The 17,517-nt window shown below is 54.2% G+C and overlaps 1 protein-coding gene across 1 annotated transcript; it reads left to right on the top strand.

Moving 5' to 3' along the window:
* Positions 1 to 11: 11 nt before the first annotated feature.
* Fbxo2 (F-box protein 2) lies at positions 12 to 6,300 on the top strand. The gene is made up of 6 exons (XM_087906877.1): positions 12 to 655; positions 3,802 to 4,179; positions 4,548 to 4,677; positions 4,749 to 4,844; positions 5,327 to 5,456; positions 5,854 to 6,300. The coding sequence occupies exons 1-6, from the start codon at positions 634 to 636 to the stop codon at positions 5,986 to 5,988; spliced, it is 891 nt and encodes a 296-aa protein (XP_087763003.1). The 5' UTR covers positions 12 to 633; the 3' UTR covers positions 5,989 to 6,300.
* The last annotated feature ends 11,217 nt before the right edge of the window (positions 6,301 to 17,517 follow it).

Below are 17,517 nucleotides of genomic sequence, written 5' to 3'. Positions count from 1 at the left end.
CCGTACCCCCGGTTCTTGGGGCTGAGCCATCCGCGCCAATGGTGGCCCGGGGTGCGATCCGTCCACAGTTGGGCATACCACGCCCCCGCCCCACCCCATTTCTCTTGTCACCCGCCTTTGATCCGGCTGCACTACAACGCTGGGGCTAGGAACTGCGCCTTTCTGCCAATGCTGGCCCAGGATGCGGCCCCGCCCACTGCCCTCAAGGCCCCGCCCATATCCCCTCTAAGCTCCGCCTCACCCACGCACTCCGGGAACTTGCCCCCACCGCAGCATAGGAAAATTACCTGGGGGGCGGGAAGTCGCTGACACCCCCAAACTCCATTTGGCCTGGTACCCGCACCCTCTCCTTCCCAGATGCCCGACCCCTGGTGTCCTTCCGCAGTCACCCTCCAGGCACACCGGGAGCCTACCCATTCCGTGGGTGCCCCTCCCCAGTACCCGGCTCCTCCAGGAAGCCGCACCTTGGGCTCCGGGGGCGCGGGGCTCCCGGCCCCCAGCGTGGGGTCAGAGGCTGGGCGGGGCGCGCGGGGCCTTTAAGAGGCGCAGTGGCACGGACCAGGCTGACGCGGGCATCTCCAGGACTCGCCACCCGCAGCGCTCGGGTTCCTCTCTGTCGACGGTGCCGCAGCGATGGATGGAGATGGTGATCCAGGTAGCCGTAGCCGGCCCCACTCGATCGCGCCAGACCGGGGAGACCGGGAGGACGAGCGCCCCAGACGGCGCTCAAACTTTCGCGACAGCAAAACCCCGGAGACAGTCTAGGGAGCAGTTTTCTGCTTGGTGTCTTGGTGTGGAGGGAGGAGGACGCCTGGGTCTCCAAAATGGCATCGGAGGACTCTGGCATCCCAGGTTCCAGACTTCTTTGGGTTTGAGAGCCGGGTTCTTGCAAGCTTTCCATCAACTTCTTCCATTTGCTAGTTCTGCCTGCCCTCCCTTTCTCACGAGCCTCTGGACTCCCCGCCTGGTTCTGGGGCTTATCAGCCTCACTTTTCATCCATACAAGATTCCTGAGGGACTCCCTCCTTTGGAGGGGCCGCCTTGTGTCGGGTTAGTGGGCTGCTCCATGGGGACCAAGCTAGCGGTGGGTAGTAGGTAGTTGGGCTGTTTTTGGAGGATGCTCTGGGACCTCAAGGATTGTCCAGTCATCTTTTTTGGCACCAAAGACCCCACTCCTTCCCCCTTTCAGCTCCCTGCTGGGCCTGTAGGGGGTTGTTTGCTGAGTCAGGCTAGAGAGCTGCCTGCCATGACCCTCACCCCTTCCTCACAAACCACTCTTTAGGAGAGGCGAGGCCCTCTAAGGTGGCCAAGCCACCTTCCATAACTGAAGCCCTTTCCAACTCCCAATCCCCACCAACATCATCTACAGGGCTCCAGAATAGGCTCCTGTTTTTCACCTAGGGCCCAGGAAGTCCCTGGACTCAGGGGCCCAATCCAGGTGAGTGAGTCAGCGTGGGGTCAGTGTCTAGGGTTAGATAACTTTTCTACAGCAACAATGTGGCGAGTTGTGTGCCAGAGAGCAGAGTGGGGGGGAGGGCTGTAATCGGATCTGGGACCTCAATGCCAGGCCTAGGGGCCAGGAGAGAGGACTGGGTGAGGTGCATCTTTCCGGGAGCATCAGGTATCCGCTGGGGCCAGGGCAGGGCTGGGGTGGTGGTGGAGAGGTGAGGACATTGGGTCCAGCTCTCCAGAGAGCTGTGGGAAACAGGATGGACAGGCGGTTTCCCTCACTGCTTGATAATGCCCGTCCCAACAGAGGAGTGAACCCCTACATATGAAAAAAGGGGCCAAAAAAAACAACCCTAGAAATGCAGGGAAAGTGGTGTGTGTGTGTGTGTGTGTGAGAGAGAGAGAGAGAGAGAAAGAGAGAGAGAGAGAGAAAGAGAGAGAGAGAGAGAGATTCACCGTGGCTGATGGAGAACTCTGGGTGTTCTAAAGAAAGAGGGTAAATCCTGATTCAGCTTTTCAATGCAGACAGTGTGGGGATTGCTGGCTGCATCACATCAGAGGTTTGGGGAATAGGCCACCTGTCCCCTCCCCGCCACGGGCCGGCTCTCCAACTGCTCTGGATTTTCAGGGCCCAACCTTCAGGAACTCTGAGAGAAGTGACCTCCATTCCCCAGGGTGGCTGGGTCCCCTCCCCGCTGGCCCTCTCTCCTTCAGAGACACCGGGCACTCAGTGTCTGCTTACTCAAGGCTTCCATGGCCCAGATGAGGCGGGCTGAGATCCAAGTGATACCTAGCTGCCCACACTGTCCTGGGTGTGCAGTGAACTGACCTCAAGAACACAGCCTGAGAGACATTGCTTCCTCCCTGGGGCCTTGCCCCCACCATGGGGTCAGAAGTTCCCACTGACTTTAGCAAGAGTGGCTGTCCCTATGCCCTGCTCCTCTGTGGGGGAGGGGGTGAATATCAGTATAAATTTGATGGTCTAGCACAATGCTGACTCCATTTCACAGATGAGGAGACTGAGGGTGAGGGATGGGAAAGGGGGGCACCCTTCCCTCATTACCCAATACCTCTCTCCCCGTTGGTTTTCCACCCCTACTGTATACAACATTGGCTGGCTGGGGACAGCCAGATCGCTAGCCCATTCTCTCCATTCTGAGTCCTTGGGTCTTCTACCCTAATACTGCCAGTGGGACCTACACCACTTTACTTCACACCTTCAAACCTGAGCATTTTCATCCACAGTATCAAAACCAAGATCTGAATACTAATGCAACAAATTCTTTTTTGCTTGCTTTGTTTTTTTTCCAGACAGGGTTTCTCTGTGTAGTTCTGACTGTTCTGGAACTCATACTGTAGACCAGGCTGGCTTCGAACTCACAGAGATCCGCTTGTCTCTGCTTCAAGTATGCTGGGATTCAAGAATGCTGGGATTAAAGGTGTGCACCACCACCCCTTGGCTGAACACATTCTTTTGGTAACACTGCAGCTGTTAATGCTGGCTCTTGTGCTGGACCAAATACGTTCAAACACAGACTCCAAGTACTTATAAGTTGTGTGGTCCTGGACCTTGTCACCTCCCTGTCCCTTCATAAAATAGATGGTTTGAAGGTTTAGGAAGTAATTCAGATGCTCTGAGCAATACCTCATGCTTGCTAAGTTCTGATAAAATACAGTAGCTCCCCACTCCACACTGGGGGCTAGGCACTAGAAGAAAGCAGTGTCTCCCAGGCCACGTTCTTGTGGTAAGTCCATTATACACAGACATTGTGAATGCCTTTGGGTGTGGGCTGGGAAAGGGTGTACTAAAGGTATGTCCAGGAAGGCTTCCCGGAGGAGGCAAGGGACCCAAAGGTCTGGGAGGGTACTTAGGAGAACTGACCCACAAGTACAAGATCATCAGTAACCCCAGATACTTGTGGGTGCCTACTAGCCCTGTGGGGGAAGCTGCAGCTGAAGCAATTCTTTTGGTTTAGGCGAAGTGTCTTTGGCTCTCCCTTCTTGGGGTTCCTCCCTGGGCACAGTTTAGGGCCACAGATCTCTCTCTCTCTCTCTCTCTCTCTCTCTCTCTCTCTCTCTCTCTTTCTCTCTGTGTGTGTGTTTGTGTGTGTGTATGTGTGTGACAGCGAGACAAGATTTAACTACTAGTCCTTCTTGTAACTCTCTGTGTAGACCAGGCTGGCCTCACACTCACAGAGATAAACTTGGGTGTGCCTCCCAAGTGCTGGGATTATAGACCCTTGCCAGCAAGTCCCGGCTAAGAACTTCTGGCCCCCTGCCGTGATTGCCTCAGAGTAGGACGGGGGGGGGCAGTTTGGGAGTCACAGCATTCCCTTACTCCCCGGTCCTCAGAGAATGGGAGCCACCCCGAAGAGGTGAGCCCAGAGGAGCAGCCAGAGGAGGCGGGAGCCGAGGCGAGTGCAGAGGAGGAGCAGCCCCGGGAGGAGGAGGAGGAAGAGGCCGAGGCGGTCGAGTACCTGGCCCAGTTGCCCGAGCCGCTGCTGCTGCGCGTGCTGGCCGAGCTGCCAGCCTCGGAGCTGGTGCAGGTCTGCCGCCTGGTGTGCCTGCACTGGAAGGAGCTGGTGGACGGCGCCCCACTGTGGCTGCTCAAGTGCCAGCAGGAGGGGCTGGTGCCCGAGGGCTGCGCAGATGATGAGCGGGACCACTGGCAACAGTTCTACTTTCTGAGCAAGCGGAGGCGCAACCTGCTGCGTAACCCGTGCGGGGAAGGTGAGGGCCACACACCGGAGTGCTCATTGTCCCCTCTAGAAACGGTCCTTGGTGCCAGCCCACTTCAAGGTTAAATGAGATGAAACACGATGTAATGCCCAGCCCAGAACAACCCTCTGCTCCCTGGGGAGCCTTCCCAGGGTATCTACTCTCAGTGAACTGCGAGTGGACAGGCCCAGTGGACACTGGGTTCCGGGCGGGGGTAGAATGAAGAAGTGCCTACAATCCCATCGTTCATCCTCTGCCCACTGAGACCTTGAGAAAGTACCCACATTCACTCCGCTTCCCACTGCCAAAGCAAGAGCCAGCCCTGCCACAGCCTCAAGTAGGGGCCTTGTGACCAGAGTAGGACTGTTGTGTCCCCACAGAGGACTTGGAGGGCTGGTGTGATGTGGAGCACGGTGGGGACGGCTGGAGGGTGGAGGAACTGCCCGGAGACAGTGGGGTGGAATTTACCCAAGATGACAGCGTTAAGAAGTACTTCGCCTCCTCCTTCGAGTAAGAAGAAGGGGCAAGGTGGGGGAAGGGGGAAACAGGGGTCTGCGGGATCCTGATGCCTCTTCCCCCAGGTGGTGTCGCAAAGCGCAGGTCATTGATCTGCAGGCTGAGGGCTACTGGGAGGAGCTGCTGGACACCACCCAGCCTGCCATCGTGGTGAAGGACTGGTGAGCGGCTGTGGAGGGGCTGGGTCAGGACTAAAGAGAAGGGAGAATGGCCGTGTGCCACACTTCAGTGTTGCGGCCACGTGGCCCACAGGTCCGCAAGGGTTGACAACGCGTAGAAAGCTATTTCCTGCCTTGAGTTTAAAATGTTAGCGAATGTGTGCACGCTTGCCTTCGCTTAAGGCAAGGCTTACACCCTACATGTACACACATATCCGTATACTGTCCCATTTCTGTGCGTGTGACCGTCCTGACAATACGTACTCCCTAGCATGGCTTTGATTCCAAAGTTGGGTCTGGCTCATTAGTCCCTATCTTTGGCTCTGGGGCCCAGTTCCCTCTTCTCTGTGGCCGCAGCTTCCTTATCTGTGCAATGGGAACACTGGGGTGACATTGGACAGGTATGGATGCTGGGCTGGGCAGAGGAGATCTCTGGCAGAGTGAGGCTCAGCAGATGAAGCCTGCGCTCCGCCACTCCCCTGCAGGTACTCGGGCCGCACGGATGCCGGCAGCCTGTACGAGCTCACCGTGAGGCTGTTGTCGGAGCACGAAGATGTGCTGGCGGAGTTCAACACTGGGCAGGTGGCAGTGCCGGAGGATGGCGGCTGGATGGAGGTGATCCTGCAGAGTCGGGGGCGGGGCCGAGGCGAGGACATCCTGGGTGGAAGCTCCGCCCACAGATCTCCAGCGCAGAGAGGGTGGTCCCGGGCTCGTGGAGCCACCACGAGCTCTAAATGGTCTTAGACACAGATAATGTGTCTAAGAAAGTGAAACAGTCTTTTGCTTATTATAATACAAAGCATACTACAGGCATACAAAACAATCCTACAAGTCAGGCATTTATAGAAAGGTCAAATTGAACTATAAAGGATATGCTGAACAAACATAAATGGAGAAAAAATACCCCAAGTACAGGCCGCAGTCAGAGCTAGGGCCGGGGCGTTGCGCCTGCGAGGGGTGACAGGGACAGCCTCAGACCTCTGAGACTGACGCAATATTCCTTCATCCCCAGATCTCCCACACCTTCACCGACTACGGGCCAGGCGTCCGCTTTGTCCGCTTCGAGCACGGAGGGCAGGACTCGGTCTACTGGAAGGGCTGGTTCGGGGCCCGGGTGACCAACAGTAGCGTGTGGGTGGAACCCTGAGCGACCCCCACCCCCAGCCTCCCTCTAGGGGCAGAAGCCTGGGGTAGAAAGGCCTTAATTTAGTTGGTAGCCTCCTCACCTGCCTCGTTCACGCCTTGCACCTGCCTCTCCCCCGCCCCTTCCTCTAGCCTGGTCCCCGAGGAGAAGGATTTGTTGCTTTATTGTGGAATGGCTTCCATTTGCATCTCCACGGCTGTCGCTTCTAGAATGTACGATCCGAGGGGGGCATGGGGCTGCTGCAGGATCCCGAGCACCTAGCGTTGTGCCTGCCTCAAAGTGGGCACGCAATAAATATTTGTCCAAAGGAGATAATGGAAGTGCAGATGAATGGACGTCTCCCCGTCTCCACCGCTGTCTCCCGAGGGCCCCTGGCATGGCCTGGAAAAGTACTTGGTGACAGTCCAGCTGCTCGGGTTTCCAGGGGCTCTTGGGTTGGTATGGGGCCAGCTGGGCCTGGGCAGGCCTGCGGACAAAGGCTAGGATTGTGAGACCAAGGAGGGACTGGTTGAGCCTGGCGCCTGAGGACATCCTAGCTGCCCAGAATCCACAACAGGGCCTGGTAAGGGAGTGTGGGGTGCCTGCCCTGTACACCCCTCTTGGCCCAGCAGTTAGGCTGTGTCTTATTGCCTTGTCCTCACCCCTCTCTGGAGCGGTTTTGTGGGGGCCCCACCAAGTTTGGTTACAACGTTCTCTTGGGCATAGAGATGAAGTCTGTGACTTTCTCCCTCCCTCCCTCCCTCCCTCTCTCTCTCTCTCTCTCTCTCTCTCTCTCTCTCTCTCTCTCTCTCTCTCTGTGTGTGTGTGTGTGTGTGTGTGTGTGTGTGTGTGTGTATGTAAGTAAGAAGCTTGGCTACCGTTTTCATTCCTGCTTTGCATTAACCTTCCTGGACAGGACGGGTTGGTCTTGTCTAGAAGCTGGCCTCATGTGGGGGGCAGGCAGTGGGAAGGGTGTGTTTAAGCTGCTTGCTTTCTGGCATCTCAGCCCCTTCTGAGAAGGCTCTGTGACTGACTGTGTGTGTGTGTGTGTGACGACGACAGTTCTTGTCACCATGTTCTGCCTTTAGTCCGAGGTTTGATGCCACCTACTGGTGAGGTGGGGCAGCCGCCAAGCTGGGGCATGCCCGCCTTGGTGTCTCGATTCTGACACCTATTCCTTCCTCCAAAATCCTGGGGCTGTAACCCAGAGCTCCATGGGCCTTGAAGTGAAAACATTCCGTCCCTCGAAGAATCAGCAGGCTGCCACAAGCAGTGAACCCTGACATGTCTTGGGATCTTCTGTCTAATTGCTGCAAAGTCTCTGCCGTGGGGCACTGTCAGTCAGACAGGGAAGACACACTTTGACCCCACGACGACATGTGTGTGTCTGCCACATGTATTCCGGTGCCCAAAGAAGAAGGCCTTAGATTGCCTGGATTGGAATCACAGGTGTCTGTGAACTGCCTGATGTGGGTGCTGGGGTCTGAACGTGGGTCCCCTGGGGAGACAGTCAGCATGTGCTCTTAACCTCTGAGCCGTCTCTCCAGTCCCACACCGCTCTCTCCAGCTCTCCCACTCAGCCCAGCCCTTTCTAGGGGAATTTCCAAGTCTGTGGGGAAGGCAGGGCTCACCCTACCTCAGTTGTGAATCACAAGGGAAGCAGTTGGTGGCCTTGGGCTTGGAATAGTGGAAGGAGACAGAAACTCACGAGCTCCTGGGCTGAAATGGATGATAAGTAGGGAGGAGCTTTAGGGCCGAGTTCGTACGTACGTACGTACGTGTGTGTGTGTGTGTGCGTGTGTGTGTGTGTGTGTGTGTGTGGCTTACCCGGCTCAGAGGAGGGAACCCAAAGCTCTGATGCTGGGTTTTCTGCCTTCAGGTCAAAATGGCTTCTCAAGGAGCAGAAACCCACAGGAGAGACCTGAGGAGTGGGGCAAAGGGCGCCCCAAGCAGGAGTGACAGTTAGATTCAGTAGTTCAGGGAGACTGGCTGCCTGACTGAGAAGTGGAGGTCAGGTGGGGGCAGGTGGCATGCCTGAGTCATGGGGCACAGGGCACTTGATGTCCACTCAGCGATGAGCAGAGATTGCCACCGTGAAGAAGCAGAACCAGGAGAGACCCTGGTGTGTCTGGTGGCAAACCCCTACTTTATCCCTCTGTGCTGCAGATGGAACCCACAGCCTCCCGCACGCTGGATGAGTGCTCTTAACCACTAAACTACACCCCAGCCCACAGTCCCCCCCTCATGCTGGACGAGCACTCTAACTACTGAACTACACCCCCAGCCCTCTTGATACTTTTTAATTTTGAGACCGAGTTTTCCTAGTTGCCTTGACTGGCCTTGAACTCATTCTGTAGCCCAGGCTAACAATGAACCCACTAAGTAGCTCAGGCTGGCCTTGAATTTGTTATCTTGCCTCATCCTTCCCAGTAGCTAGGATTACAGGCCTACAAAATGTGTGCTCCTGACCCTAGACACATGGCTTCCCTGGATCCTGGGAGAGAGGCAGGGAAAAGAGAAATTGGGGAGAGGAGGAGGCTCAATCCCCACATTCACTGACTCAAGCTGTGACTCCCAAACTGTCCCCCTCCACGTCCTGCTCTGAGGCGACCATGGTGGGGGCCAGAAGTTCTTAGCCGGGACTTGCTGGCATTGGCCTATAATCCCAGCACTGACAGACAAGTGCATCTCTGTGAGTGTGAGGCCAGCCCGGTCTCCATAGAGAGTTAGTTAAATCTGACCAAGCAGGCAGCCTCTGCTGGGTCTCACACTGGAGAAGGAGAAGCATGGTCACAAACGACCAGATGAAGGCAGCTGCCAACACGAGGTGGCGCTCTCCCCACACACCAGGCAACCTTAAGAGCTTGGCCTGTCACATATTGAGTTATAATAACCTCATATGTGGGTAACTATGTGGGGTGCCTCATATGTGGGGTGGGTAATTAGTTTCTCTTAATGTCTGGGCATGGTGGTGTATATCTTTAATCTGAACACTCTGGAGGCAGAGGCAGGTAGATCTCTGTGAGTCTGATCTACATAGTGAGTTCTAGGACAGCCTGGACTACACAGTGAGATTCTGTCTTAAAACAAAAACCAAAAATAACCCCCCCAAACAAACAAATAAACAAGCAAAACCAAAAAATCCTCCTATACAAAAACCCAAATCAAAAATAATAGCAAAAGATAAAATTTAAAGATTAATTTTTTTTGTATTTGAGTGTATGTCTCTGTGTGTAAGTCACATGCATACGTGTGCCCCAGGAGAGGGATTGAAGTTGCCTGTAGTCATGAGCTTTCTGACATGGGTTCTGGAAACCGAACATGGGTCCTCTGGGAGAGCAATGAGTGTTCTTAGGTGCTGAGCCATTGCTCCAGCCCCAATTATTTCTGTTTTTTATGGCTGAGGAAATTGAAGCACAGACAAATCAGGCACCTTTCCCAAGCACAGCCCCCTGGTCACACAGCCTCCTGGTCACACAGCCCCCTGGTCACACAGCCTCCTGGTCACACAGCCCCCTGGTCACACGGCCCCCTGGTCACACAGCCCTCTGGTCCTTGTAGAAGAAGAATTCTGCTCAGCTGTGTGGGCATTGATTACTAGGGTACTGTCAACAAAACTAGATCAAGGGTGGTAATGTCACTTGTTCAAGGTGCTCAGGAGGGTCTCTGTGAAGCGACCTTTGAAGACAATGAAGAGGACCCAGCTATACGGAGCTCTAGGAGAAGAACATCATAGCATTGGCAAATGCAAAGGCCCTGGGGTTGGGAATGAACTTATCTAAACATTAGAAAAGCAGCCAGCGCGCCGGGAGTGGTGGCTCACAGTCTGGTGAGCATAGAGATGTAGGTGGTGACCCAGAGAGTCTCCTGAGGGCTCACTGTGCGGCCTGCGCTGTGCGGTGTGAATACAAGCTTCCTGTAGCGAGGGGGAGTTGCTGGGAAAGGGGAGCAGGGGCGGGGGGGGCAGACACCACAGTTTCCAGTCTTGCCTGTGAAATCACGTTTCCAGAGAACCCTGGATGAGAGGATGGGAACAGTGAGGACGGTGTTGTCATCACCAGCAGTGTCTGCAGGGACACCGGGTGCATGCTGAGGCTCATCCCACCTGCTCACTAGCCCCTTCTGGGAGACGTCCATACGTCATGTATCAGTGACTGTTCCATTGCTGTGACAGCACCCGACCAAAGCAACTTAAGGGAAGGAAGGGCTTATCGCCACTCACTGTGTGAGGGTGCAGACCACCAAGGCATGGAGCAATCCAGCATGGAGGCAGGAGGTGGGGCTGCCCACGTGTGGGATGGGGCTGCCCACGTGTGGGATGGGGCTACCATGTGTGGGGTGGGGCCACCCACATTAGGTCTTCCCATCTCGTTTAGCCAAATTTAGAATCTCCCTCTTACAGACAAGCCCAGAGACTTGTCTCCTAGGAGTTGCCAAGCTGACAGTGTTAACCTTTGCATCTTGTCGTCGGTGGGAGAGGCTATGTACTGGCTACTCACGTGGTCAGAGGATGGAGAAGCTGCTTCCAGCTCCTCAGGGGTGGTCTAAGTCAGCACTATATAGAATCAGACATGGGCTCCTATTGGAGGTCCAGGAAGGAACTGGGGCAGAAATGGGTATGGTAGGGATGGCGATTTCAGGGTTCTGGCATGGAACATATCTCAGGCCGATTGAATGAGTCTTCAGTTCGGGTCCTGAGACATTTTAATTATTGTGGGGGGGGGGTTCATAATATGTAAAATGAATTTCCTTGTGGATTCCTGGTGATTGTCTCCGTTTTAAACTTCGTAATGGAAATCTCTCTCTCTCTCTCTCTCTCTCTCTCTCTCTCTCTCTCTCTTTTAATTAATTAACCCTATGTGTGTGGATGTTTTGCCTGCTTGTATGTCCTGGTGTCAAGAAGGCCTGAAGACATTGGATCTCCTGGAATTGTAGTTACAGAGAGTTGTGAGCTGTTCTGTGGGTGCTGAGAACTGAGCCCAGGTCCGTGCTCTTAACCGGGGAGCCAGAAACTCTTTCCTCTTTCCTTTCCTAATTGATTTGTCTTGTAAATATGGTTTTCGTTGAGGGAAGGAAAGGACAGTTCCTTTTAAAACCACCAGATGGCAGCATCGCATCACCAAGGCATTGTTCAGCTTGGCAGCCTCAGTTACGGGGTGGGTGGGTGGGGATTTGAATCCAAACCCCAGGCAGGATCCTGGCTGAGGGTTGAGTCTCCATCCTCGAGGGTGGGCTGTGCTTTGAAGAGGCTCAATCCAGGGGTCTCTCCACGACCCCGCCCCACGTCCCCTGTTTTAGACAGACTCTCGATGCCTGAGGTTGACCTTGAATATCTGAGTTTCCAGCCCCCATCCTCGGGGGCCCGGGATTGCAGGTAGCCACCACGCCCGGTTTAGGTGGGATCGAAGCCGGGGCTCCACGCATGCTGGGGAAACACTATACCGGCTGAGCTGCTTCTGAGGCTCAGTCATCAGAGGCCCAAGCCTTCCAGGACCTACAGGACCCAGAAGGGCTTGGGGGTGGTCTTTTGGGGCTCCTCTACTTCTGCACCCCAGGAGAACCCCGGGCCTTCCTTGAGCCCCCTCTCCTAAAGTGAGCACAGGATACCCAGCCAGGTCTGATCTAATCTTCTGTGAGTAATGACTCCACTATTCCCTCTTCCCCTAAATTAAACCTAATCTTGTGTTGACTCTGCTGAACAGGGAGAATAATGCAGAAGATTAAGACGAGATGGTAGTCATTCTCTTCCAACAAAAGCCAATTAATTGCTGGTAGGATTATCTCTCTGAGTTAGAGCTGCCTTCAGCCTCGCCGACAACCAGGGTGCTTCATCTTAGGTCTGTGCTGACGCAGCAGGAAAGATTCTGGGGAGATATAAGGAGGAACTGCCTGGACAAGGAAGGGGCTGTGAAGGGGGTGGAACTAACCATGTGATAGGACTGTAAGTCAGGGTGGAGCCCCGTGGAGCCCCTTCCCAGCTCCCAAACGTGCACCCTGTATTTGCTTTCTGAGGCCCTGCCACATGGGTCAGTGAATGTGGGGATCGAGCCTCCTCCTCCCCCCAATTTCTCCTCTCCCTGCCTCTCTCCCAGGATCCAGGGAAGCCATGTGTCTAGCTAGGGTCAGGAGCACACATTTTGTAGGCCTGTAATCCTAGCTACTGGGAAGGCTGAGGCAGAAGGATAACACATTCAAGGGCAACCTGGGCTACATAGTGGGTTCATTGTTAGCCTGGGCTACAGAATGAGTTCAAGTCAGGGCAACCAGGAAAACTCGGTCTCAAAATTAAAAAGTGTCAAGAGGGCTGGGGCTGTAGTTCAGTGGTTAGAGCACTCGTTCAGGATGGGGGAGGCTGGGGGTTGGAGTGTTAGTTCAGTGGTTAGAGCACTCACCCAGCATGGGGGAGGCTGTGGGCTGGGGGTGTAGTTCAATGGTTAGAGCACTCGTCCAGCATGGGGGAGGCTGTGGATGGGGGAGGCTGTGGGCTGGGTGTAGTTCAGTGGTTAGAGCACTCGTCCAGCGTGGGGGAGGCTGTGGGTTCCATCTGCAGCACAGAGGGGGAAGAAGTAGTGGTTCACCACTAGATACACCTGGCATTGCTTTTTCTCTACAAAGAAGCAATTTGGGATCCCTAGTGTCCTGCCCTGACATTCCCCAGCTTGGCCTGAGGTCTCTGTACCCTAGACACCGTGAACTATGGAAACAGAAGGGCTGTAGAGGCGGAAGAGGAGGCTGCCTACACTCACAGGTCTGAGCTACTTCCTTACACGGCCCTCCCAGAGATGTCCCTTGGTCATCCTGATGTGTACAGGCAGAAACCGGGGTTCAGAGAGGTCCCCACACTGTATCCTGCAGGGCCCTGGGGGTCCAAGGGATCCCCAAAGCAGTGCCACGGGGCTGTGTACACACATCTTGCGGATGAATGAAGTGCTATTTCCAGTAGGTGGGAGGCCATGGCAGCCTGGTCCCGTCTCTCTGGCTCTCAGATGTGAAGCCATGGTGTCGGTGGGCTGTGTGGTTCCCCGTCACAGCCCCGTGGCTCACCTCGTCTTTCTGCTCCGTGGGAAGCCTACTGCCTCATCTGGAGAGCTCAGCTTCACTGTCTTTGATCCATGAGTCAGTGGTATTTTCCGAACCCAACAAAAGTGTCCCCAAAGGACAGTTTAACAGTCCAGACTATGTCGCAGCTGTGTGGCTGGCACACTAAGCACCGTTCATCTCTGGCCGTAGTTAATCCTCTCCTCTCCTCTCATCCCACCCAGAGACCCAGAGAGGGGCAGCCGTCACACAGCATACAGCAAGGGTACTGGACTCAGGGGATCCCAGTCCCACAGAGGACGGGGAGCTTTGCCAAGAGTCACTTAGGCCGAGTGGTTTCCTGCATCCCATAGACTATGCTTAGACCTGGCCTGGGGCATACACCTGCTCATATGAACCTATTTAGCACCCGAGCATTAATTAAGCCCCCTCTGTGTGCCAGGCACCTTGTTATGCTCCCAGGAGACAGCCATGAGCCAAAGAGCCCTTGCTCCCAGAAGCTCAGACTGATGTGGGGATTTTTTTTTTTTATTTTTAAAAGGGGAATTACTACCACAAATGACAGAGACATGTCCTCTGCCACATGGGGTTGTCAAAAGTCCCAAGCAGTTCTTCTTTGGAGGGGGCTTAGCTGGAGGAGCTCAGAAAAGAGCAGAATCCAAGTCTGTAGAATAGCTGTGGGGCAGTGAACAGGCTGCGTGTGGGCAGCCTCTTTAGTTTGGATGCTCAGTCAGGGAGGGCTACCTGGAGGAGAAGGTGAATGGACCCTTGGTCTCCAAATGGCAGGGACAAAGAGGCTCCCTGTCAGGGAATGTCTTCCTGACTGACCAGTGTTCTGGGATGGTTCAGGGACCCTTGTGGGTTTACTGTCCTTAGACAGTGATTGAGTGTGGGAGGAGGTGGCCTCAGGCAGTGGGAGCTGTGTGAGGAGAAGGGTCTTGTCAGGAGACCCTCAAGGTAAGAATCCTAAAGACAGATAGCTCAGAAAAAAAAAAAAAGCAAAAGAACAAAACCGAAAAACAAGGAAGAAGGAATCGGGAGGGGAAAATGATTTTTCTGGGCTGGCGTTTCCAGGGGGATTAAATCTTCTTTCTCGTCACCACCGAGTGGAATAATCCAATCTATGAGGTGGAAGCCCCCTCCTCTTTATTGCAGCGTCTTTGACCTAAGCATATCGGGCTGCGCTTGAAACCAGACCATCCCGGGGAGGGAGAGCCGGAGGGAGGGAGTGCCAGCCCCCGGACCAATTACTCTGCTCGCCGACACCAGAAAAATGAATTATTCCCCGAAAGCAGCCTCCTCAGCTGATGAATTCTGCACTGCAGAGCTGCGGAGTTCTCCCAAATTGAATCGAAGCTTTGAGAGATGTTTAAAACCAGGTGAAGTGTGTTTCGGTGGAGAGGGGGCTCTGACAGCCTTTGGGGGGGGGTCTTCTGCTGCTGGCAGAAATCCTGGGAGGGAGCGAGGTAGAAGCCCACCTTCCTGCTCCAGAGGTCCCTGTGCTCCACTGGGGCGAAATGCTTTGTTCCCAGCCCGAGGCTCAGAGAGGCCAGGTTGTCTGTCTGAGGCCACACAGTGAGCGGGTAACCATGGCAACCTGGTACCTTTCCGTCCCTGTCCTCTGGGCCTTGCTAGAAACGCCTCCTCAACGCTCTCCCTCCCTGGGAAGCCCAGATTGAACGCGCAGGCACTGAGCAAACTCCTTCGCATTCTGAATCACTGAATCTATAGCTGTGTGACCCGGAGCACGGAGCTCCATGTCTCTGGGCCTCCGCTGCCTGACCCCCCCGCTCCCAAAGAGGCTAAATAAAATCCGGGATTGCCACCCTGACAGCTACAAATGACAGAAACATTTGTCACTCCAAGTGGCCAAGTAAAGCAAACTTGGCATTTCAGTCAGAGTCCCCTAAAGGCACGGAGCTGATAGGGTGGGCGTCTACAGTGAAAGATGTACCAGGTCGGCTTTCAGGCTGGGCTCTGGGTAGTCCGGCAATGGCCGCCTCGCGATGAGAAGGCTGAGAGTCCCGTAGTTGTTGAGTCAGCCCACGAGGCTGGGTGTCTCAGCCGTCCCACTCTGGCGCTGGCGAACTGGAGGATTCCTGGAGACCTACGGGTCATTAGTCTGCTTTGAAGCCATGAGGAAGTTGCCTCTAATACCGATAAAGGAATGCCTCGGCCGCAGAATAGATGAACTTGCCAGCCAGAGTGAGGGCAAGCAGACTAAGGGCAAAGAATTCTTCCATGTCTTTCAACGGGGGCTGCTGCCAGAAGGCATGGCTCGGATTTAGGATGGGTCTTTCTGCTTCAAATAATCTGATTAAGAAAATCAGTCATAGGAGTGCCCAGAAGCTTGGGTTCTAGCTGGTTCCAAATGTAGTCAGGTTGATCACCAAGGTTAGCTATCACACTTGAGTTCACGTAATGAAGGAGTGACTGGAATATTTCTTTATTATTTATTTCTTTATTAATTATGTGTGTGTGTGTGTGTGTGTGTGTGTGTGTGTGTGTGCATGCACACTTACAGCATGAGTGTGGTGGGTATGGACACCAGCTGTCCCTGACCAGGAAGGATGTAAATGAGCAGAGCCAAGGCTAACAAGGCCTCTGGGTTTCTCTGGTCCAGCCTGTTCATCAGGGACACCCACCTTCCGGGCCTTCCGGAGAGATTGAAATTTGGCTTTCTGAGAGGTGACCCAGCACAGAATTCTCCAGCTCCACATGCTCCTGACCGTGGGAGTCTGGGGAGACTGTGCTACAACTTGACAAGGCAGGGCCAACCCAGTTGTCTATTTCACAGCTAAGGAGACAGACTCGGGGAGATGCACAATTAATAAAAACCCAGAGACAGAAATTGGGGTTCAACCTGAAGGTCAGAAAAGCAAAACAGCCAGCCATTGGCTCCTACCTCTATCTCAGTCTGAAATGGCGATCCTGCCTCCAGGAATCTCAGAATGAGACTGTATGTGAGAGCTGTCTCCTCCTGTCTTATTTTCCTCTCTAGTGCTGGGATTAAAGGCATGCACCACTACCACCCGGTTTCTATGGCAAACTAGTGTGGCTACTGGGATTAGAGATATGTGTCACCACTGCCTGGTCTGTAAGGCTGACCAGCGCGACTGTTTTACTCTCTGGTTTTCAGGCAGGCTTTATTTATTAAAATACAAATGAAATATCACTACATCAGGAGGACATGACAGGAAGTGCTGGGTAGCCCCTGGTCTGACTGGTGCCCAACACCTACCCAGTCTTAGGAGTGTTTACCCCAGAGACTCAGAGGAAGAGGGTGCTGAGCCTTGGCCCATGAGCACGTTGGGGCGCCCAGGGCTCGTTGGGGGCCCACAGGTCTTTGAGTAGAGGCCAGCAGGGCATGTGGATTCTCAGCACTGACATCAGCCAGCACCAAGGCTGGACATTATTAACACCTGCTCTCAGTGAACTTTCCTGGTCCCTCTGAGTTCCGGCTTCCATGGCAGCCTCTGTGTAGGGCTCTGCTTGGGGTCTCAGCACTATTCTAAAAAACAATATGTATTATAAACATGGATATGGTGTGTGTGTGTGTGTGTGTGTGTGTGTGTGTGTGTGTGCACATAATGCATGTGACAGAGTATGCATGTGGGGGTCAAAGGTCAACTTTCAGGAATCAGTTCTTTCCTTCTACTGAAGCCTCTGGAAATTGAACTCAGATTTGTACGGCAGGGGTACCGCCCTCTCCTCTTTTGCATAGACAGGAGAGAACCGAGATTCAATGGGGTGGGCAGGGTTTTACACACACACCGTCATACAGCTGATTAGCGCAAAACCATACTTCCATCCGAGTTACTTTAATCTGATGGGGGAGGCATGGCCTCCACACCCTGTGAGCACTGAGCCCCTGAAGCCACTCTGGTCCCTCTGAGAGGTTGGATCTGTGTTCACGCCTGAGACCCCCAGAACTCCTGGGTACACACGCACAAAGGCAGAGGGGAGGGAGGGAGGGATCACAGCGTGACTGTTCACAGGAAGCCACATGAGTGCCCACGGGGGCAAGGACATCCGATTGTCGTGTCCCCATTTCCAGCTTCTAGAAAGAGACCTAGAATTCACTATTGGTCTTTCCCCGCCCCTTTAAGCACTTAAAGAACAGACCAGAACTGATAGCTAAATTAAACCTGCTGAGAGCGCCTGTTTAATTGAAAATGCCATCTGTAATTTAAATGTCAGAATCGGGGATGGTTATTGCGGCCGCCTTGAAGGCTGGGGCTCATTTCACAGTTTCAAAACAGACCAAGAGAAACAGCAAATGGACCATGGCCTGCGGCATTGTGGACCGATTAATAACTTCTCTGGTCCTGCTGAGCTCTGGCTTCCATGGCAGCCCTGTACGTACGGAGTCTCTGGATGGGGGCTGGGATCTTGAAGCGTGGGCGCAGGGGCTCGGCCCTTGTCTCACCCCCACACACTTCTGCTCCCCCTTCACCCAGCATCAGGACAGCCTAGACAAACTGCAGGGCTCTCCTTCTTCCTTGAGAGTCACTT

The sequence above is a fragment of the Myodes glareolus genome, chromosome 6, assembly GCF_982192425.1.
Source record: "Myodes glareolus chromosome 6, mMyoGla1.1, whole genome shotgun sequence".
Classification (NCBI taxonomy): Eukaryota; Metazoa; Chordata; class Mammalia; order Rodentia; family Cricetidae; genus Myodes; species Myodes glareolus.
This window is presented reverse-complemented; position numbering and strand designations above follow the sequence as displayed.

Bases quoted from the DNA above. Each gene is read 5' to 3' on its own strand.
- Fbxo2 (XM_087906877.1), top strand. From the start codon at position 634: ATGGATGGAGATGGTGATCCAG. The intron at 656-3,801 runs GTAGCCGTAGCC...CCCGGTCCTCAG, and splicing joins GGATGGAGATGGTGATCCAG to AGAATGGGAGCCACCCCGAA. The intron at 4,845-5,326 runs GTGAGCGGCTGT...ACTCCCCTGCAG, and splicing joins GCCATCGTGGTGAAGGACTG to GTACTCGGGCCGCACGGATG.